At 45.4% G+C, this 23,459-nt stretch overlaps 3 protein-coding genes across 5 annotated transcripts in view; 1 reads left to right on the forward strand and 2 right to left on the reverse strand.

Moving 5' to 3' along the window:
• Nucleotides 1-14,916, reverse strand: part of LOC132682246 (protein POLR1D-like) — a 48,371-nt gene extending 33,455 nt beyond the window's left edge. Inside the window, exon 1 of the mRNA XM_078444439.2 lies at nucleotides 14,809-14,916. Within this exon, the coding sequence (XP_078300565.2) occupies nucleotides 14,809-14,834 (26 nt within the window). The 5' untranslated portion in view covers nucleotides 14,835-14,916. The remainder of the gene's footprint in view (nucleotides 1-14,808) is intronic.
• Nucleotides 13,259-14,916, reverse strand: LOC132682245 (DNA-directed RNA polymerases I and III subunit RPAC2). Its single transcript, XM_060637475.2, has 2 exons — nucleotides 14,809-14,916; nucleotides 13,259-13,833 (listed from the first exon to the last, which is right to left on the reverse strand). The coding sequence occupies exons 1-2, from the start codon at nucleotides 14,832-14,834 to the stop codon at nucleotides 13,458-13,460; spliced, it is 402 nt and encodes a 133-aa protein (XP_060493458.1). The 5' UTR covers nucleotides 14,835-14,916; the 3' UTR covers nucleotides 13,259-13,457.
• Nucleotides 14,917-16,223: 1,307 nt separating this feature from the next.
• Nucleotides 16,224-23,459, forward strand: part of LNX2 (ligand of numb-protein X 2) — a 79,313-nt gene continuing 72,077 nt past the window's right edge. For 2 of the 3 annotated variants that reach the window (XM_060637469.3, XM_060637470.3), the window contains exon 1: nucleotides 16,224-16,493. The gene's annotated coding sequence lies outside the window, so the exon portion shown is untranslated. Of the gene's footprint in view, nucleotides 16,494-16,513; nucleotides 16,842-23,459 lie in introns of those variants that run through there. The other variant, XM_081795434.1, reaches the window with a different exon arrangement.

Below are 23,459 nucleotides of genomic sequence, written 5' to 3' on the forward strand. Positions count from 1 at the left end.
CCTAAGATGGCATTTTTCCATCATCCTGGTAGGGATTACCAGGGGACAGACTACAATTAGGATATTTTAGCCCAGGGTCATTGCCTTTAGAGAACAACTCTGCAAAGAGCGGCACTAACACGATCCCGGTGCTACTGCGTGTCTATAATCGTGTTGTAAAACACACACAAGAAGCAAACCCCACCCAGCAATGGCTGATGGGAAACTTGGTCCTGGCCGAATTCAGGAGTGGTAAAACTAGAACTCCCTCGGCCTGGCAAATGTCTCTTCAAGTAATTTACTATGATTGCTCAATCATATAAAACCGAAAACCTACATAAAATTACCTAAATTATTCACTTCAAAGGTTTTGATAGATCAAAACCTTTTAATATGCAAACCCATGTTTTATGTTGGCAACCGGTGGGGTGCAGTGGGAGCCCACTCCACTAGCCAACTGGGTGTTCTTGGGCAAATCATACACCTTCCCTGAGTGTGTTTCTCTCCATAAAATGAGACTAAGCCCTAGCTCACAGATGCACCGTAAGGAATGAAAAAATATGAGAAAGCATAAAGGGCTTTCTTTGTTTTGATCTTTCTTGGGAGGGGCAATGTAGTTCACCTAGGGATTTGAATTTGGCAAAACATTTTTCAATCTCAGTATCTCCTTCTTTAATTTATATTCTGTGAAGAAAAGCTTCCAGAATGTTCATGTTTTTAATCCTGTGTATTATTCTGTTTTGATGATATTATTTATTGGTCCAAATAATAAAGGAAATTATTTATTTACTTTGAGAGAGAGACACACACAGTGTGGGGGGGGGGGGGAGGGGGAGAGGGAATGAATCCCAAGCAGGCTCCGAACCGCCAGCACGGAGCCTAAGGCAGGGCTCGAACACATGAACTGCGAGATCATGACCTGAGCTGAGATCAACAGTCAGATGCTTAACCATCTGAGCCACCTGGGCGCCCCAAGGAAATTCTATCTTTCTACAGCCAGAGGAAATTTTGTGTGCACTTGGCAGAGGTAACCAAGTCCTTCGGTGAAACCGAGTGAGATTTTAAAGGGCTAACAGGGAGACGGGCGGAGAACCAGTCAGAAGAGAACTACTTCAAAGGGCCAACGACCCATGAAACACATGATCAGAAACGAATTCTACGAAAGCCCCCTATCTTGTATGTACAAAAAGAAAGCCAGTGGTCTGGTCTGGGTTCTTCAGCTTTTCAAAGAGTTCACTGCGTTCATTCTCGAACTAGGTCTGCTCCAGGCAATACGGGCGGACAGGTTAACATCCCGGTGAACGTGTGCAACATAAGAACACACGTTCAGGATAATTCAAGCTTCAGAGCAGAGTTTCCTACCTGAAAAATCCAGATCGAGTAGAGTTATGAATTAATTGTTCTGTAAACATTCCCTATGCCATCTCTTGGTGCTTTTCAGAGAGGGATTATGCAGTTCTTACTTTCTAGATCTGAATCGAGGACATGTTCAAGTCTCCTTAGGAAAATGACAAAGCCACTAGAACACTGTAAAGAAAAGGATGTGCCCCAGTCCTGCCACTTACTAGCTCCGTGGTCTTGTGATCTTGGTTACCTTATCTGTAAAATAAAGATACTTCTGTTCTTTCAGAGTTCTTACGGGGATCAAATACAATCATATATATAGTTACTTTGTAACTATAAAGCAGTGAACAAATGTAAGACATTATTTGAAGAAATCTACTCCTGAAATAAGTAAAAATTTAAAAAAAAATAAATTTAAAAAGTGGTTATAAAGTATTGATAGTTATGTGTTAACTAAAACACAAAAGTATTATATAATAGTATCTATAATGTGTATAGCAATTAACAGCATAATACATTATCTCGTGGAGCCTCAGAAGAACCCTTGAAGTTATTGTTCCCTTTCTGTTAGGCAACTAAGGCTTAATTAAGAAGTCTGACTCATCCAAGGTCAACCAGTAAAGGGTACACCTGAGTCTCCCCCAGACCTTTCTGACTCCACCTCCAGAGCCCCGTCAATTAACACACACCCTTATTTTCCTGCGTCTGTGAAGATGTTTTCTACATTTTCAGGACGAGGAAGTGCTGCTTTGGTACAACGGGGATTAAACGACTAGAACGTAAAGATAATGCCAATGAAGTTTAATAATATGGGAAACGGTACTTTCACAAACCAAGTATCAGTAAACCTGTATCTGGATTCTTAACCAGAGACTAACTCTTTGACTCTTTTCATGGTTCAGATCAGCCTCATTTCCATCATGTTGCAGCCTGGACTGGGAAATAAACAAGCACTTGGAAATAAACAAGACAAAACAAGACAGTTTTGTGTCTCGAGTCCAACTCTGGAGCATACGTTCTCACAAAGCTTTGTTATCTTCATATGTACCTGAGGGAGGTTAACACAGGCAACATTACGGACGTAAGAAGCTGAGCCTAAGGAGTCAGGCTGTCCTGGGTCAGACCCACTTACTACTCATATACCCTTGGGCTGCTTACTTCTCCAGGCCTCGGTTTCCTCTTCTATAAATGGGAAAAACTCTCTACCTTGAAGGAGGAGTAAACTGGTTTTCCCATGTGGCTAGGCAAATCGGTCTTCTTACTTTACGGTCACAGTTACGTGTCTGTTTGGCCATCTGCTTCTGGCTAGGGAGAAGCCCAGTTGGCTTCCTCGTGTCCTGGCTTGTTCTGAAGCACACTGCTCTCAGGTGGGGACCAATTTATTAGAACACAAAAACAAAAAGGGAACCCTTGGCTCGCAAGCTGCAAGTCTGGGCAGCCGCGGTGAACGCCTGTGGCACTTCAAGACAGACATTTTCAGCACAGTGTCTAATCAGAAGGCCCCAGAATCTCCGATTTCCTCCATCCACTTAAGAACAAAGAACGATCTTCACCGTGTCAATAAAGAAGCCAACCAACCAACCACAGGTAGCGATTTGTAGAACCAAGTCCGGAAGGCTTCGATGATAACATCTGATGCAGAGTGTGACTCCACTGCATTTACTCTGACACACAAAGAACATGATGGTGACACTCTTTATTCTTCGTTTTCAGGGAATGAAATGGTAATTGATGCTTACATTTTATATTTTAGAGTAATCATTTTTTAATAAAAATCCCGCTAAGTATTCCAAGCCCCAGAATTTATGCGTAAGTATGCAGAACAGAGTAAGCAAGCCAACCAGGATAATAATTTTAGTTGCAGAATCTCCACGATGTGTGATCCTTAACTTGCAGTCTAAGCTCCAATTAAAATGGATTCTGAGATCCCATATAACTTAGCAGGAATGGTGGTGTAGAAATTAAGAGCTGTGGACCAAATGTTCACGAGGATCCAAGGAAAAACTGCCAGAGTCTGCTCATCTTATTGTGGAGCTAATGTGATTTAAAAAAAAAAAGGCACACCAGACGTCCAATTTTAGAATGTCCCATTTATTCTTTGTTTTTGGCCTTGTGATTTTCTGATTTATAAGAAATAAATATTTGGTCTTTATCTGTTCCTAGCACAGAACTTCTAAAACCCTTGGAATTTCCTAAATGTTGAGGGCAAGAAAGGTATCTTTTGTCATGATGAGCTCCTAGGCTTTCTAAAGATGGGGGCTGGCTAGCCCACCCCCAGCCTTCTGGGGCAGGGAGAGGAGCTGGAGATTAAGCTCAGTCACCAAAGGCTGACGAATGGAGTCTCTGTGAATACCCAAAAGGACAGGGTTCAAAGAGCTTCTGGATTGGTGAACATGTGGAGATGCGAGGAGGGAGAAGCCATGGAAACCCCCCGCCCGACCCACACACCTTATACTACGTACCTCTTCCTCTAGCTGTTCATCTGTATCCTTTATAACAAACTGGTAAACCTAAGTAAATGTTTCTCTGAGTTCTGTGAGCTGCGCTAGCAAAGTAATTGAACCCAAGTAGGGGTTTATAGCGATGACAGCCTGTAGGTCAGAAGCGCAGGCAATGGTCTGGACTCATGATTGGCGATCTAACTGAGAAGCGGCGGGGCGCACAGTCTGTGGGAGGAAGTCCCAAACCAGTGAGATCAGACCCTGTTTCGGGTAGAGCGTGTCGGAACTGAACTGAGTTCATTGTGCGCTGCTGTTGGAAAACACACACTGGAAGCCTTCGTGCTCTATCAGGCCTATAAAGACTGGGGTTCCCGACACATTTCCATCAAAGCAAAGGAGAAGTCCATTTGCGATGGCAAAACAAAACGTAAGCAACCCTGCATTAATTCACCCTAGGTTTTATTTTTTGAAATAGCGTTCATTTGTGAACTCCCAAACCTGAGACCATGCCGTAGGTATGAAAGGTAGGGCAGGTGTTCACAAAACCAATCATGGCTGCCTTGAGGGTCAGTTCGCGATAACGTGAGAGCCACCCACTTGCACATGTGGCCTTCCAGAACCAAAGCCCTACCTTCTTAGCCATGTATAACACAATCAGTTGTTTGGGGTTTTTTTAGGTGAGCTCTGCGGACCCACCTGCCACCTGGTATATCTACTTGGTAAGATCGGCTTGGTTCTCACTGTGCAGGCTACCCCTTTGGAACTCTAGCTTTGCCCGAAACGATCATGAACGTCTTTTGCCTAAATGAACTCCTAGATCTGCATCTTCTCCCTGACAGTCCCAAAGGTTATAGGATATTTTAACCTTTCAAACTAAAATTAAGCTCTTAGAATATTCATTGAAGAAAAATACAGAGTCAGTCTTCTATTTATGCATTTGACAAACAGTTTTTGAGCATCTACTATGGGCCAGGGTCTATAGACACATCAGTGAGCAGTCAGACCAAACCTGTGCTTCGTGGAGCTTATGTTGTAGTGGCGGTACTTGGGGAATGTGGGGGAGGAATAGACAATATAGAATAAACGCAATCAATAGGTAAATTCTATATGTTTTATAAGACATTAAGTGCCAATACAAAGAGAATGCCGAGGGTAGGAGTGTTGGAGAAGGGGCCACAATTTTAAACAAGGTGTAAGAATTAGAAGAAACGATACCTTTCTTTCAAGAGTTCAGTAATACAAAGGTCAGGAACCAAATGAGATGCACCTTTGCATCCTTAGTATCTAGAACATAGCAGGACTTAAAATGGTAGAAAAAAATGCACATATTTTGTATCTTGCCAAAGCAATCCTATTTGTAATAAAGGCATAGATTCATTAGACAAACCGATCAGGAAAAGGATATAGTATTGCCAGAACAGGATCCCTTAGACTCAAATCCTTTGCATTCCATCTCATAGTATCCAAAACAAAAATCCTACGACTTTGACCCCATTAGAATTCTGTGGACACAAGATCCCAAGGATAATTGGTGTCGCCCTTCCATACTGCTGCTGCTACAAAATAAAAATGTCCTTTGATCCCCTTCAAGTGGGATATATGCTGCCTTTTCTTTCAGACCAATAGGACAAAAGAGAACTGAAGCATGAGCTAAAGGTGGTTAAGGGATGGTAGGATCAAAGCTCTTGGGGATGGAGAGAAGACATTAATGAAATAGATTATAACGCACAACCGCCCTTATTTATTACTTAGGCTAAGATGCCAATCACCTCAGCTCTTCCTCCCATTGAAGCCACAGGACAGGCATGCTTTCTTGCCTCACTCAGGAATTTTTCTTTTTTTCTTTTAAGTAATCTCTCCGCCCAACGTGGGGCTTGAACTCAAGACCCTGAGATCAAGAGTCGCATGCTCTACCAACTGAGCCAGCCAAGCAGCCCAAGAATTTTTTTTCTTGAGGCTTGTTACTGTGGTGGCTTCTCTGAGTGTGTGTCAGCGGACGAGTGTACAAAATAACGTCATTACAAACCCTCAGTTTTTCTCTGCAGTTTTCCCTTTCCTCCCTGTTGCGCCAGTCATACGGGTGCTGACATTCAATCATTCGGGGCCATTCGTTTACTGAATATTAACGAATGCGTACACGGGCCTGCCATGGTTTCAAGTGCTGGGGACCCAAAGGCAAAGAGGGACAAAGCCGTTGCCCTCAGGGAGCCTGTATGCAAGTGGAGTTAGACAACAAACAGGTAAATACACAGTACGACGTGAGCTGGTGAGGAGGACCATGCAGAGATGAAGCAAGGTCAGTGGGTAGAAAACGACGGAGGTTGGTCTGTAGGTGCTCTTGCTGTTCTAGAGAAGGCAGTGGTGGGTAAGGATTGTCCTAAGGCTCTCGCCCTCCTGATTTTCACACTCTTGTATAGTCCCACCTTCAGCGTGGGCTGGACTTAACAGACTCACTTCTAACAAAGAGAATGGGGCAGAAATGACGAATGTCACTTCCAAGATTAGGGTATAAAAAGACTGCGGCTTCCATCTTGGGTTCGCGCGCTACTTCCTGGCCCCTCCCCTGCTCTGGGGGAAGAGGCCACGGCAGGAGGCAGCCTCAGGTGAGTGAGCTTGGAGGTCAGTCACCCCCCATTCTGGCCTCCAGGCGACTGCAGCCTGTGAGTCGGGTTCGTCCAGTTAAGCTCCAGCCAGATCCCTGACCCACGGACACTGAGACATGGTTTTAGTTCTCAGCACGAAGTTTTAGGACAATTTGTTACGCAGCATCGGGTAAGTAATACATTGGTCAAGGATGATTCTCTAAGGAAATTACCTTGAAAAGGGATAGGCCATGGGAAGACTTAAGGGAAGACAGTGTAGGAAAAGAGGGGGCAAGTGCCAAGGCTCTGACACAGAAAGAAGCAAGGCAGATAAGGAAAGAAGTGAGAAGGCCAGTGAGGTCTGTCACAGATAACGAGACATAACCAATAGGAGGAAGGCCACTATTCGAATCACCACTAATTGGCTTAAACAATAACCAATAGAACAGTAATAGTAATCGCTAGTATTTGAGTATTTAAGTATACTAGGAACCGTGCTGAGTGCCGTATTTCATTCATTCTTCACAACAACCCTATAAAGTTGGTATTAGCATTAGTCAATTTTACAGATAAGGAAACGGGGGGTCAGGAATCTTAAGACACTTTCCTGCATTCACAAGTTAGAAAATGGTAGAGCCAAGATTTAAACCAGGCCTCCCACTTCAGGGTTCTTACCCTTCCACACAGTACTATTTTGGAAGGAGGCCTCTAGAAAGAAAGCCTCTTTCACTCTTGAAAGAGGATCAAAAACAAAAACAAACAGAAAAACCCAACCCAAACCCCAAGATGTTGTTTAAGCCAACGGTGCAGTCTCCATCTGCTAGACGCTCTAGGAGGTTTGATTTTCTTGTGGAGCTCTTTTAATAGAATTGGTTGAGGCATCATCTACACCATTTTTGAGGTTGGACTAAAGTCCGCATGGCAAACTGAGAAAAGCACACAGGTAGCTTTTCTCTTTGACATACGTTAAATGCCTTACATAACAAACAGGGAACCTACTAAGGGTTTGTATTATTGGGTACAATATCAATATATCCTATTTCAAGCAATTTTATGCTTAGCCTGGTTTCTTATTCAGATACCTCATACCAAACCAGATCTGCTATAGAACGTGCTTCCCTTCTGGCTTATTAACCTCTGTCTTGAAGCTTAGAAAAGATTATGGATGCTCCGTCTTAATTTCTTTGTGAAAAGAGGAGAAACACAATTTCTCTTCGCTTTTTATCTGTATTCTATAAATAGGAATGCTGTTTTAAAATATCTTTCTTGAAAGCAATGGCTTTAGCAGACTGATAACCTTCCATACAGGGCTCCACAAATTTGTATTATAGTGCTGCCCTGGGCTAGAGGAAACAAAAATAACAGCAATTTTTTGCTTTTAAGTTGTCACCTGGAAGAAATGAGTGAAATCAGCTTGTTTGACACGTTACTGGTATTATAATAACATTAGTAACTAACGCTGATTGACAGCATACTCTATGGGCCAGATATGCCCTAAGCACTTTCGATAGATTATCTAAATTAATAGTTATATTTCTATATGGCAAGTGTTATTGTTATCTCAATGTTACAGATGAGGAAACTCAGACAGAAAGAGGTCAAATAACTTGTCCAAGGCCACATAGTTAAAGAGTCTTTGGGCCAAGGCCAAGACCCAGGCGGTATGATTCCAAAAATGCAACCTCTTAATTCATCCGCTAAAAGATATTCAGGATCCCGAGCACATCAGTTTCTCCTCCTAAGATATACTTACACACACACACACACACACACACACACACACACACACACAGGAAAAAGGGCCCATTAAAATAAATTCCCCTAATACATATACATATCTAAATGTATATGTATTAGCCAATCTAAAACTTTTACAATATCCTACTGTCCCAGTAACTGAATATTCTTTCCTATAATTATTCTTTACTATATAAGTACATGCACATATAAGTGATATAATTTTAGACACGGATAAAAACTACACACACACACACACACACACACACACACAAACACACAATGCGGAGAAGTTTATTCCTTTAAAGAGGTTCATAATTTAGCTTTTTCACTGCTGAATCATCTCAGTTTTTAGAAAATTCTGGGTACAGTCTCATTTATCCTTGGTCTCTTTTATTTCTCTGCTCAAACGTCACCTTCTCTGAAAGGCCTTCACTAGCTACTCACTCTCTCACCCTTCCCATCCCTATCCTTTTTCCATTTATACCACTACCTTAAGTCACATCACGTATTTATTTTACGTATCTGCTGTTAAAAAATAAACTGCTTGTGGGTCAGTTTGTTCCCTGCTATATCCCTACTACCTAAACTGTGCATGCATATAGTATGTGCTCAATAATATTTATGGAATGAATGAATGAATGAAAAAGAAAGAAAGGAAGGAAGGAAGGAAAGAAGGAAGGAAGACAGGAAGGTTCCCTTTGAGGAGAGCAACTTGTTGAGGGCCAGCAGCAGCAAGAGCCAGTCCGCTCAGTGCCCTGACCTCCTCTCCCCACCCCAAATCTTGTCACCTGTAGCCCTGGGTTCTCAGCCTTGTTAAAGATGTGAATTCCGACAAACGAGGTAAGGGCGAGGTGCACACTGACTTCTGTAAGCAAGGACAAGTTGGGGAGGAGCGGAGATGATAAATCCTGCCATACTGGTTTTGGTTGTGAGGGAGCGGGAGAAAAACAAAGGGGTAAAAGACACGGAAATGGGGCCACTTGCAATCTTTAGTTTACCTTTACCGCTATACAGAATCTGTCTCCAAGTATTTTCCTTCTTTCTTAGCAGTTTTCCTATCCTCCTATCTCCATTCCTACACTTATGCTCTCCTTACATTACATAAATGCCGCCTAATGCACTGTCTTACAATGTTTTCTTCCGCTCATCCATTCTGCACAGGCATGGGATGAAACAAAACACAACACAACTCTGGGGGTGTCCCCAAGCTTAGGAATCTTTAATGGCCCCTTTATACTGACAAAGAGAAAACGACTTATCCTGGAACACTCTTATTTATTTTTCAGGTCTGCCACCTTCAATCCCCCATGAGGTGCTGGAAGGCAGGCTATGGCCGTCTTGTTTGCCATCCGCAGTGCCTGGGATGTGGCTGGCAGAGTGGATGCTCATGGAACAATCCTTGTTTCAGGAGCATCTCTCTCCCATTCCGGTCTGTGTTCAGCACATAACACTCTGCACTGCACGTTAAAGCACTTCATCGTAAACGCAATTTGTTTCCTTTTTCATGTGTATAACTCTGTCTGCCCTCTCCTAACCACATCAGGCTTTTTAGGACAGACTCCACCATTTCTTAGGGCTGTGCCCCTACTAGGTCTGTATCTGCTGTACAATATGGACCCCGATAATTTAGATATGGAAAGAATTCACTAAAAAATTGCAAATTGCACAATAACTGTTCCTGGATAATTTATAAAGTTCCAAATAGAGAACAACAAAAACCCCCCCAAGAATCTAAGCACAAAAGGCTGGATTTGGGGTCTTTATAAGTATTTGAAAGCACACACTGGTCGATTTGGGTATACTTCCTAGGAGTCCAGTCTAAGGGATGTTACAGAAGATTATGCCGACAAAAAGATTCTTGTCTAGTGATCTGGGGACTATCTATAATTTTAATGTTTCAAGGAAACAAAAAGAAGGGTGGGGAATGGTGGGCCATAGAACTCGATATGGTCTCATATTTCTAGAAATGCAAGACACTCTTTGGTCAGAATGGCACTAAACGGTCCGCTTTTTATGTACACTTTTTTCTTTTTTTATCCCTACAGAGACTTTGTAGGCACCTGTGTGTTATACCAACTAATTAGAGCACTTAGATGTTACAGCTATATGCAATTTATAAATAATTAGTTTGTAAAGTGCTTTGAAAATAGAAAGTGCTGTGTAAGTACTCAAATTATTATTTATTAAAAGCCTTTGGTATGTAATCACTTTATTTAATGATTGGCTCTTTAAAAGGCACAGTGCTTTACAGCTGAACGAGATTTCTGATTTTAAATCATTAATATTCGTTTCAGTGAAAAGCTATTAGCAAATCAGAGGTACGGATCAAGTTATTTTTTCGCAGTTTATATATAAACATATTTGACTCCTGTTTATCTCCCTTACCCTTTTAAGGACCAATTCAATCTTCTGTCAGATGCCACAGACTTTATGCAGATTGTTCCCACTCGTACCCGACTCTTGGTTACCCCTCCAGTCCTGCCCTCAGTCTTTTCCTTCCACCCATCTGCCTTTCTAAAGCTGTTTTGCATCAACCTGTGCATTTACGGCCACTCTAAGCAGATTCAAGATCGCAAGCCGCAAGATCAGTGATGATAAATCTTCTTCGGAGCAACGAAGCCACGTGATATGGAGGTAGTCACGTGAGGGCATTTCTCACATGTACTGCTATTAATTACTTCAGTCTATGATCATCATCCTACACCTCTATGTCCACTAATTAAGCCTTGCTTTCATCTCCTGGAGGTCTTGGTTCAGAGGTATTACACTTCAGTTAAATAACCCTGTTTCCCATCCCCATAGGACTACTCAGAGGCAAACGTTTTTGATTCTCACCTATCCTCTTAGACGTTCCCTGCATCTTCAAGGGCTAATTTCCTTGCAGTGACATTGGCTTTCCAGAATCTCTTCTGGATCACTCTAGGAGAACACTATCCTGGCCCTATGACTTTGACCTTCCCTCATCCCCGCTCCCAGTAACATTCAGCTCGTCAGTGCCCTACAGTGTACTTGCTTGATTGGAAAACCCAAACTAAGTCCTTTTCCGATTTAGTGAGTGCTAACGTTTAGCCCTGTTAGGCACTAAATACGCCTAGTGCCCAACAACCTGTTAATGTCAATCAGCACTTTTCTGTCCTCATGTGACTCATTCAATGCCATTTTTTCCCTCTTTGAAAGCACTGGCTTCCACGACTCTACTTTCTATACCTCACTGGCTGCTACTTTTATACCCAATCTTTAGTACTGAGCTTGCCCAGAGCTTGGTCTTGGGCCCACTTCTTTTATCAGACTCCAGTTTCTCCATAGAAATACATACATACATCATTTTTATGGCAACAACTCACTTTTTTAAAATTTGAGTGAGTCAGAGAGAGAGAGGGAGGGAGGGAGGGAGAGAGAGAGAGAGAGGGAGAATCTTAAGCAGGCTCCACGCTCAGCACAGAGTCCAACGCAGGGCTCGATCCCACAACCCTGGTGGCATGATCTGAAGAACTCACAAAGTCTCTACCTTAATTATCTTTCAGGGCCTCCAACTCACATATCTACCGTCTACCATGTTCACAATGGAATTTTTGATTCCAGTTACCTTTTCCACTTTCCAACCTATGTCTCCCCTTAAGCTTCCCATTTCAGTAATTTGGCCCCAAACTTAGATGGAGGTCATGTTTTCTCACCTTCCACATCCGATTCCTGAGGTTCAGCTCTCAAGTGTATTTCAAATCAACCCTCTCTTGTCCATTGCTAGCTTGCTGCCCTTCCAGGCCAATGACACTCTTACAGCTTCTCTGCTTCTACTCTGGCCTCTCTACAACTCACTCCTCCACAGTCATCAAAGTATTCAGATGTCATTCCCATTGTACTTAAAATCCAAACCCCTTACCACCCCAGCTCTCCTTCCTACCAAATCCATAGCATAGGCCCTTCTTTCTCCTCCTTGCTTACCATGCTACCGAGAAGCAAATCTTTCAATACTTTTAATTCCTCAGACTGCCAGCTTTCTGCTTCAGGACCTATGCACAGCTATTCCACCAGAATGCATTCTCTCGTTTTTTGCAGCTAGCCCCTCCTCTTCCTGTAATCTCTGGAGGAGCTTCCCTGACTTCCTTACCAAGATTAGAAATTTGAAATGTCTAATTGTTGGAATTTCTAAACGTCTAATTGTCTATCAGGCATTGTGCTGCAAGCCAGTACAGTGGGCAGACAGCATAAACGCTAACAACAGCGTAGTAAATCCAAGACTGGGAAACCCAAGAGTATAATGAAAGCACACACAACTACCCAAACTAGGGTACGGAGTCGGACATGTTCTCTCCTAGAGTACGGCAGGGTAAGAGTGTTCCAGGAAGACGGGACAGCAAAAACAAAGGCCCCAAAGCAAAGAGTGCTGGGGGTGGGGTGCTCAGGTTCAAAGGCTGACAGAGATTTAGGGTGAATGAAGAGTCAAGGTGGGGTAGGACAGGTATGAGACGAGGTTGATGAGATTAACAGGACAGCTTAGAAGCGGTTCGCTAATATTTTAAGTTAAAAAAAAAAATCATTTTCCCAACATGGAATTTCCTTCTCCCCATCCTTAATGTAACCTTGGGCTATACCTAGATACCCACCTAAGGACTGAAAATGTTATCTGGTCACTCCAGTTTCCTCCTTTTATAATATAAACTCTCTTGACCTACTTAGATCATTTCCGACAAAATATTTTATTAGTGTCCTGAAATTAAAGCAGTAAACTGGTATCTATCCTATAAATGCTGCCACAAAGATCGTGCTAGATCCTACCTAACCTTCCTGTGAAACCATAATTCTCACAATTCTTTCAAATTATTCCCCACCCTTGCCCCTTGCCCGACCTAAGTCATAGCAAAGAATGCAATTCTCCCATGAATTACTAAAAAGTATCCAACAAGAAGCTAAACCCTCCTCCCATTTCCACCTTTTTTTTTTTTAAACCAATCCCAGTCTAGCTGGGGTCAGGCTCCACCGCATCTCTCCTTCTCCCCCAATCACAGCCATGAATGCATATTGCATATTCTTTTGAATTCCCTTGATCAAAGTCCTTTCAGGGCCTGTAATTTTCTCATAGCTTACTTTCACTGCTGACTCAATTAAAAGAAAAACAAACAACCCTGAAAGAGCCAATCTTCCAGACGAAGCAACAGAAACCACTCAAATTCGTTTAAATGAAAGAGGGAATTTATTAGATGAATACAAAGGTTCTTGCGGGGATTCCAACAGCTGTAATGGGTAAGAGCTAGAAGCACGCCTTGCTGAAGACACATCGGGTCGTGATCACAAACTTCTATTTCTGGGTTTTTTGCCAGATCACGAAGACAATATCCTAGAGGACAGTCCTCCCTGTATAGTGCGTGAGGGACTAGAATGTGGACTCCTTTCTGCTTGCTTTTTGATCCTTATATTCCTTTATGCTGGCCTCAAACTTGTCAAGCACATGCTGGCAGACATTCATGAGCTCATTCAAGCCTCTCTGAAATGGCTCCACAGCTGGAAGAGTACCTCGAGTCTGAATGCGTAAATTAATTTTGCTCTCTGAAGGATGGGTTGTAGTGTAACCACAAAATTCCACTTCCGGGTTCTTCATGATCATGTAACGAAGAGAATTTCCTAGGGTATGGTCCTCCTCGTGCAATACAAATGTCACACAGTGTCTATCTGTTCCAGCTGCCTGGACCATTTCCAGGGCTGTCTTCCTCTCGCCTTCAGCCATTGAGGTCTTCAATCCAGATATTTTTCTACACACATATTTTTTATAAAAATGAGATCATACTGAATATGGTTTTGCAACTAGCTTTTTTTTTTTTTTTTTTTGCATTTACTGTATCACACTGGCAACACATTATACTCTAATGCACTCCAATTACACAGAACTGTTAGGATTAGCCCCTTATTTTCCTGCCTCCACATAGTCTATCAGTAAGTATGTAATTATTGCCTCCGGTTTTTTCCCCACCCCATCGGACCGTCCACATGGCCACAGGGGAGTCCCCTTAACACACAAATGTTTGTTAAAATCTTCTTTTGGCACAGTCATAAGGAAGGGATAAGATTACAACAGGGTGGGCTCTGCTAGGGAATGAAAAGGCGTAGAAATGTTTAAAGGCGTAGAAAAACATAGATCTTTTTAAAAACAGACTGTAGATTACCATCGTGCAGGCCCCACTATGGTTTCCATTTTCAGGAGATTAACTAGAATGGAAATTCCGGGATATGTAAATCAAGCAGGAGGGAGGAAGAGAACTGAGCGCACAGAGTAATTTGGACCGCAGTTACAGGGGCTTAGGCCTGACTGAACGCACCAATAGCAGCACTCGGAGAACAGTGGCCTGGTGCGCGATCTAACGTTAGCTTTATTTACTCTCGCTGTTTTAACTGGGGGTGGGGCAATGTGGGGACTTAAGTCCGGCCTCACAACTTGTGCTCCCTCCAGGACATCTAGTGGTACTGAGCGTTTCTACTCCAAAACATCCATGTGTCTTCCCCTCTCTTCCCAGTCGGGGCCCCCTCTCCCCGCTCAGGCGCCCACTTCTCTCCCCTCCCCTGTCCTCCCAGCCAGGCGCTCGCTGTCTGGTCGGGCCGTGGAGGCGGAGGCCCCGGCCGACCACCGGCCCCTCCGCCACCCGCTCGGGGCGCAGGGCGCGGCCCGCTCCTCCCGCCCGCCTCCCCACCCCCCCCCCCCCCCACTGCCCACCCGCCTCCACGGCCGTTACCTCTCCAACTCCTGGTCTTCTTCCATCGCGGGGGCGGCTTCCGGGATCCTCAGGTGGTGCTGCTGGATCGGAGGCTCTAACCCATATCGCGAAACGTGCAGGCGGAGCAGGAAGGAAGGAACGACCGACGGAAGGAGCCGAAGACGGAAGGAGGGAGGAGGAGCCGCAGCGGCGCGGCACTGCCCAGCCGCTGGGCGGGGCGTGTACGTTCCGCCCGGAGGCCCCGCCCACAGGCCCCGCCCCCGGCGCGAGGAGGGCGGCGGCGAGGTCCGAGTTGCTCACCTGGAGTTCCCGGAGCTTAGTCTGTCCGCTGAGCCAGCGGGGAGAGGTGGGGTCGGGCTCCCGTCCCCTCTCGAGGCCGAGAACCGCCCGTGGGCGCTTGGGTTCAGCCCTCGGCACCTTACCCCAGGTGATGGCGAAGGGGGCGGGGCCTTACCTGTCGGCCCCCAAATCACCTTCCTTCTTAGGGCGGAATCGGGCCTTTAAGATTTGCCGCTCCACCCGTGTTACTCCCTGGCGGGACCCCAAGCCAGGAGGGGGTAGGGGGGTGGTGTTCATGGGATGGCAGGTTTAAACTATAGTTGATCGATACACCTTGATGAATTTTACAACAGAATAGGATGGGTTTAAGTCTGAGTTTGCGTCATCCGGGACCTTGCGGCTGCACACCTCAAATGGGTCAAAGGACAAGCGTTCGTAGAGGAGAGTTTGGAAGGAAAACTGCTCTTCTCCCCCCTGCCCCCGCCCTTTCTCTCTTAGGATCCTTCCTACACTTGGAATACGTACGCCCTCCTTTGCTTTGCACTTCCTTTTCCTTTTACCCTTTTAGCTTCATAAACCTCCTTCACCTGCAGAACCTCCCTCTTACCTTTGTTCCCAGGTGCTCTCCTGCCTCCGCCTCGGCAACCTTTCACCACCCAGACTCGCTCCCCGCCCTCCTTTTTCCTTTGTACCTCTCCTCTCTCTCTTCTCCGCGGGTGTTCTTCTTCGCCAAAAACCCTTCTCCCTTCTTCGATCTCCTACTCCCCTCGCCTTTCTCGGCCCGGTCAGCCCCCCTGTCCCTACCACCTTACCCCAGAGTCCTCTCACCCCCGACACACCTATATTTCTGCTTTCCTGCGCCACCTGTTCTCCTGCCCCCAACCCGATTCCCCTAGATGCTCACTGCCTCCCCCCAGCCGTTCCACTCTCCTCGCGGCGGTCCGCGGTGAGCGCAGAGGCACTTCTTGAGCGTGTCTTCAGCGGGGGGATCAGGCGAGCGGCGGGGACAGCCGAGACCGGGTGGGGGGAGGGCCAGCGGCGAGGGCGGAGTGGGCTCACTCTAACCCGGGAGTGACGGCCCCGGCCTGGCCCGCCCCCCGAGCTCTGGGATAAGCGGAGTTTCTCTCTGGCCCGCCTCCTCCCCGCCCTACGCTGCCGCCCATTGGCCCAGGCGCGTGTCGGGTTGGGCCGCTCGGCCCCGGCGCTCGCCCCCGGGAAGGCAGCAGGGGCGGTTGAGAAGTGAAGTCTTGGCCAGAGTTTGCTTCTTGCCAGGAAATCCGCGGTGGCGGCCGTGGCGGCGGCGGTTCCCCGCGTAGCGGAGGCCGACTGGCTCCCGGCTCCCTCGGCGGGCCGCGGAGAGCGGAGCTGGCGCTGGGCTGCGGCGTCAGGAGCCGGCGCGCGCCCCGGGCGGCCGCGCTTTCCCAGTGAGTAACTTTGCCCTGCCCGCCTGGCCCCGCGCCCTGTCGCGGGTCCCGGGCAGCCGCCTCAGGTGCGGGCGGCGGCGGGGTGCGGGGCAGCGCCGCGCCGGGCGAGGCGGCCGACCTCCGCGGCTCTGCTCCTGGCTCGCCCGGGCTGCGGGAGACGTGGACCCGGACCCGCTGTGGGGCTGGCCGCGCTCGTCCGGGGAGGAGGGGACGGGTTGTCCTGCGCCGGGCGCCCGCCGCCGGCCAGGCGCCTGGGAGAGGCGGGAGGCCCCCGGCTGTTGGCGTTTGGTGGTTCCGGCCGCAGTGTTGCTGATCCTCGCGTCGTTTGCTGTTTTCAGGAGGGGAGAGGTGGGCATGAGTTTCTTATTTCGTGTGTGTGTGTGTGTGTGTGTGTGTGTGTGTGCGCGCGTGTGTGTGTGCGCGTGTGCGCGCGCGCGCGCTGTAAATGAGAGTGGCACTAACTGCCTTGCGTTGGATCTTGTTCTCCGGGAAAGGAATAGGGAGAGATACCCACCGTCCCAGCCTGTTGCCTACGAATTCTCACCTTTCCCTTGAGGCTGGAGCGGGTGGGACATCACACGTCTCCGAGGGGGTAGTTTCAAAATGTGGATCTCCATTTGGAAGCAGTTGCACACAAAGCACCGTTCAGGAAAGACATCACTCGCTTTCAAAGCTTTATGCCATATGTTTCAGGCGAAGGACTTTTGACGAACGCAGTGTTTCTTGTGATGTTTCAGTTTGCAATTAACATTAGGAATCAAGACGTTCGTATCTGCCAGGAGCTACAGTACACTCGGGCATGGGCTTAACTGTATAGATGTTTCTCTTTAAATCACAGAAACCAGAAGTTGAGCGTAAAGCAGTGGCAGAAGACAGTTGTGAACTCCGCTTTATGGGGACTGCCTTCACTTTAAGAATTTCACGTTCTCGCAAGCGGTAGGACTTATTTGTCAATTGGCCTTCGTCCCAGGACAGGTTTTGATTTTTTTTTTTTTCTTGCACCTACTGTGACGCAGCACTGATGAAGTTGGATCTCAGTAGATCAATTTATTTTCTTTGACACATTTGATTCCCACCTTCACAGTCCTTTAGAAAATGGACTTTGATCTAGTATCTGTTTTGGCCAGTCAAAGCTTTGTTGAGCCTTGGAAAACAAAAGTTTTGCCTCTTTAGCTTGAAGTCCCACATGTGGGTTTTCCCAGAGGGGTAAAATGTAGGCCAAATCAGAACTGAAGTACAATAACACTACTTTTAATTTGGCCCCCTTGTGTATTAAGGTTCCTAGTTGGGTGTCTTGTTCCTCTCTCCTCATCAGGTTGGAACATTTTCATTCTTTATTCGTTCAGCACATGATAGAGTGCCTACTGCCTGCTAGACATTGATGGCAGGGGTCAGTTCTTTCCCTGAAGGTGATCACCGTCTTATTTGGAAGTCGATCCATACCTGTTCCACTATATTTTGAACACAGTGCTGTGGGGACTTACAAAAGGGAGCATTTCTGACTGAGGTTTGCTAGGGAAGGCCTCATCTAGGCACTTCTCCTTCACGTTGCTGAGGAATTTTGCCTGGTACATTCCAGGCAAAGAGACTAACATGTAGGGTGTTGCTTTATGAGATCCACAGGGAGTCTCTGGCTGAGGAACGCAACATTTGGGGCTGGGGTAGTAGTCAGGGATTGGTATATTACTCCTTTCAGACGACTCAGCACTTTGCCTTGATTACAGTAGGCACTCAAGCACTTGTTGAACTGACTTGAACAGAGACATAAAGGGTTCTATATGCCAAATTAAGAAAGTTGGACTTGATCCCCTCAGTGATACAGAGCTGCTAATTTTAAGTAGGAGAACGTGTTGATAACATTTGTATTCCAGAAAGATATCTGCAGCCGTCTGGAGGATGGTGGGGGTCCACATGGGAGACAAAGAGGGAACCGTTACACTCTAGGGGTTAAGGGCTCAGGGCTTCTCAGTTCGCATTGCCTGGGTTTGAATCTGGTTCTGTCACTCACTCCGTAACCCCTTTCTTTTTTAGGTTTTTCATTTCATAGGGTTTGGGGGATAAAAGGGGAAAAAAACACGTATATTACTTAGAACAGTGCTTGGCACGTAGTGAGGATTTGGTAGATGCTAGCTAGCTGTTACTCTGAAGGCAGTGGAGCAGAGGAAGAGCTATCATGGTGTTGAGGAGGTTTATTTGGTTGGATTAGGTAAGTGACTAGATGTGATTAATAAGAGAGGATTCCTAGGTCTTTTGACCTGAGTCATTGGAGTGTACTGGTTAAGCTGGCCGTGGAGTGGGTGCAAGAGTTGAAGTCCATTGCTTACCCTGTAGAATTCCCATCCTGAGCTTTGGTTTCCTAACATTTAGGAAATGATCACAGTACCTGTCTAGTAGGGTTTGAGGATCAAGTGAAATTACGCACGTAATGCCCTTGGCAGACTACCTAGCATGTTACAAGTACTCAATAAATATTAGTTGTTCCTTTAGCGATGACGACACGAATGAGCTTGTTTCGGAAGGTTGGGAGATATGAGAAGGAGCAGTTAAAAGCAACTGCTGGTAGAAATGGGGAAGAGAAGATAGCTAGTTTTAGGCCAGTCCAGTGAGGTGCTAATGAACGGTTGAGATATCTGTGATGAAGATGTTGGATAGATGTGCTGGACAGGAGCTAGGAAAAGAATGGAAAAGAGAAAGAGTTGACACAAATCCTTTGTGGGTGTGGTTAGCTTTTTGGAAGATTTGGGGAAAAGGGAGGCATTTATAACACGGCGGTGCCAGGAGTGTGGATACTGTGTATTAGATATCTCTATCCTTTTTTTTTTTTTTTTTTAATTATTTTAATGTTTATTCAGTTTGTGCCTATGTGAGAGAGAGAGAGAGAGCTAGCAAGCGAATTGGGGAGAGGCAGACACAATCCGAAGCAGGCTCCAGGCTCTGAACTGTCAGCACGGAGCCCAGTACGGGGTTCAAACTCACTAAACTCGAGATCTTGACCAGAGGTCAAGTCAGACGCTTAACCCACTGAGCCACCCAGGCGCCCCAGGCATCCCTCTATTCTTAAAATGCATTTTGGCCACAGTCACAGGGGAACTCCGGGCTCTTATACTCTGGTTGGCTCTGTGTCCTTCTCTCCCTCCTCTTTCTTTTCTAATCGCCCCCCCCACCCCAAATTAAAATCTTTTTTATTATGCAGTGTCTTTTAACTTTTCTTTGTTTATGGGGCTAAAGTTCATTCAAGGCCCACCTTCCTATATCAAAATCCAACAAGGTTTCTAGAAGAATCAAAGGACTTGTTTCATAGGTTCCACTCAGGAAGCAGTGTTGATTGAAAAAAAATGTGTGTGTGTGTGTGTGTGTATAATTTGACTTGCAAAATATACATATATACACACACATGTATTTTACATATGCATGTATATGTACACATATGTATATATTGAATGTTGAATTATGGTTGTAGAAGATTTTGCTAGGCCTAAAATGACCCTGTTACAGGGCCTGGGAAATTTGCAAAGAAAATCCCTTTTAGTTTTCCTCTCCTATGCCTCTTTTCCTCAGAAAGTGCAAAACAGCAGAAAAATCTGTGATTATGTAAGTTTTTTCACTGGTGGAATTCAAAGAAATAACTGTTTTGTGTATTAGTCTAACAAAAATTTATTGAGGGAAATTTTTTAAAAAGCAAGTGCTCATGATATACATCACAATAATTGTCACCGAGTTAGTATGCTTTTAAAGAGGCAGGCGTTGTAGGTTCTGTTCTTTAGAAAGTATGCTTCAGATGAGCAAGGATCCCGTCTGTTTGGCTTATTGAGCAGTTCCTAAGCGCTCAGAATCATAAACAGTAATGTATGCATGAATGAATGAAATGGATCCGTTGGCTTTGAAATGTCTTGGCTCACAGATTTCTCTGAACCTTTGGAACAATCAGTGGTCAGAAGGAAAACAAAAGAGGGAGTTGAGCCAGCAAGGAAGCTTGAAGCAGTTCATGTACCCACGGGAAGATGGGGCAACTCTTAACAGAATGTATGGCTCTTCTGATTCAGTGATTTTAGTACCTACTGCTGTAATTATTGACATGAGTCCTTCCTTTTTCACATTTTACTTTGATTAGTTGTGAAGTGTGGGAGGGAGGGACAGACTTTCGCAGGGTTATTGCTTGGTTCAGAGTTGAACTGAAATAGCTGTGTCATAACTTTGTCCTCTCTTGGTTATTAGCTGAACTCCGGAAGTCTTAATTAGAAAAGCTGAAAAGATAAGAGTCTTGCGGGCAGAGAGGGTTTAAGCATAGCTTACACCTTTATCTTTCCAGCCTCAAGATTTAGGCTATTATTTCTGACAACCAGAATCCCTCAGTGGAGAAGTTATGTGTGGGAAAAAATTTTTTTTTCAAAATTGGGGTAGGAGAAACAAGAAAGAGAAAAAAAAATGCTGAAGATAGGCACTAGGCAAGTAAAAACGATATGCAACATATATACAAGTGTATATGTAGTATATATATTTGTTTACTATATGTAAAATACAATAAACAATCACGTGTCCACTTAAAAAGCATACCAACTTCCATATGTAAAACAAATGAGGTTTTAATTTTTCCTCTTAGAGTTCTTTTAAAATAACAAATTGCCCTAATAGGGCAAATGTATAATAGGAACCATTGTAAAAAATGTGTATATCCAAGTTATGAGGACCTATATCTCACGTAAAATAAAGTCACTACAATAAAGTGGCTACAATAAAGCTTCTAAAGGCTCAGTTGGCTATTACTTTGTTTTATAGACAAAAGTAAGTCTGGGAAATAATTTATATCCTTTCCGCCACCCTCTTGTACCTCCAAATTGGGAGTTTGGCTACCAATCTAAAAAGTTAGTGATCATCAGAGTTCTTAACACTGTTCAGTCAAACTACATAATTATTGAGCAAATAAATTGGAGTCCTTCACATTTATCTTTGCTGTGTGACCGTTGCCACTTTTCTTTCACATGATTTTAACGTTTGAACTTTGACTTTTGACTGTATTCAGATAAGCATACTTGATGTGATCAGCACTGGGCTGTATGGGCCACAGAAGATCATTTCTGCCCTTGTACAACTTAAAATCTTAAAAGACAGTTAAGTTATTAATCATCCCAAGCAGGGTGTCTGATACCTTTGACTTCTAGTACCTTCGCTCAGCGCCAGTGACCTTCACTTCTACTGTATTTTAACATTATTCCAAACTTGCCACATTAGAAATCTTAAGTGTATATATCCTGTTCTCTGACCACAGCTTCTCTCCTCTCCTTCCAGCTTTCTCACACCCACACTCTATACTACAGTGCCCTTCCTCTTCGCAGAGACCGCTTGCCAGTCTCTTTGTTCCGCCCCACCTCCCGTACCCCGTTGTATTAACATCTGTTGGCCTGGAGGTCTTCTCTGTCCAGTTTGGAGTCCCTTGTTAAGCACCTGGAATATGCTTTCAGTGCCACCTCTGCCTCTCTTGAACTTGTTTTTGTGCTGTGCCTGCCAGATCATGTCCCAGTTCCATTCGCTCTGCCTTCTCTCCCTGAGTTGCTTTGGTAACACCAATGAAAGGCTAGGCTCTCCATGCAGGTGACCGGCTCTCGGACCCCCCACCCCCACCCCCCCCACCCCCCGGTCAGTTGTGTTTATTTGGCACCGACTGAGTTCTCGGACACTGAGCTGAGAATGTTCCCTCGTCGCTTACCTTCCAGAGGAGATGCACATTCATCAAGTGATGGCACTCGCTGCGGTGACAAAGTACGCTAAGCGCTTTGGAGGAAGAGTGTAGGGCTATGTTGTCCGATACTGTGGTCACTAGCCCGTGTGGCCAGTCTAAATGGAAATTTGCTGTGTGAGGCACACCAGATTCTGGAGACTTAGCCTCCGCTTAAGGTGAAATATCTCTAGCTTTTATATTGCTTACATGTCGAGATAAGGTGATAATATTCTGGGTATATTGGGTTAACTAGAATATTAAAATAATTCATTCACTTGTTCTTTTTTTCTTTCTGTTTTTTTTTTTAATGTGGCTACAAGAACATTTAAAATGACCCGTGTGGCTCACACCCTGTTTCTGTCGGGTAGCTCTGCTGTAAGGTGTCTTCTGGGGATAAAATGAGGGGAACCAGGCTCTGGGGAGCTCGATGTTCCGGAAACGGTCCCCGAGGAATTCGTCTCTGATCAGATACCTGGCTGAGTAGGTGTTACACAGGTAAACCCTCCTCAAAAGAAGCAGTCAGAGGTGGACAGACAGCCCTTTGAAGGAGGACGAGAAGACGGACGAGAGAGCCAGGAGAGAGAGGCCTGGGATGAGGCCAGGGAGGGAGGCAAGGCCGGATCACGTAGGCCTTGTTGGCCCTAAGTAAGGACTCCGTTCTTCATCCCTCATGGGTTGTTCCAGACCTTCCTCATTGACCAACCCTTTTGTCCAAGCCCCACTTCTGCAGTCTGCAAGTAGTCTGGCCACCTCATAAAGGATCTGGTTTGATCTCTCAGGTTTCTGTCCTTCCCCTTCCCAGCTGATGTACGTAAGTGTCAGATCTGTGGGAGGCTAGCTTTTCCACACGTGTTCTTGATCCCATCCTTCAAAGTCCTTCTCAGGAGAGGCTGTCTTTGGTTAACTCCCTTCTGTGTTTAATCCCTTTCCCCCTGCCGGCTTTTCCATATCAGCTTAAATACGCTCTAGTCTGAAACCTTTAAAACAGAGCTCCACTGACATCCCCCTCGAGTTATTCTTCTTGCAGAATAACAAAATATTTTGGGGCACCCGGGTGGCTCAGTCAGTTAAGCGTCCAGCTTCGGCTCAGGTTGTGATCTCACGGCTTGTGAGTTCAAGCCCCGCGTCGGGCTCTGTGCTGACGGCTCCGAGCCTGGAGCCTCTTCAGATTCTGTGTGTCTCTCTCTCTGCCCCTCCCCCACCCCCATTCACACTCTGTCTCTCAAAAATAAATAAACATTTAAAAAAAA

This window comes from Panthera onca, chromosome A1 (assembly GCF_046562875.1).
Source record: "Panthera onca isolate mPanOnc1 chromosome A1, mPanOnc1 haplotype 2, whole genome shotgun sequence".
Lineage (NCBI taxonomy): Eukaryota > Metazoa > Chordata > Mammalia > Carnivora > Felidae > Panthera > Panthera onca.

Bases quoted from the DNA above. Each gene is read 5' to 3' on its own strand.
- LOC132682245 (XM_060637475.2), bottom strand. From the start codon at position 14,834: ATGGAAGAAGACCAGGAGTTGGAGAG. The intron at 13,834-14,808 runs GTAACGGCCGTG...ATATGTGTGTAG, and splicing joins GAAGACCAGGAGTTGGAGAG to AAAAATATCTGGATTGAAGA.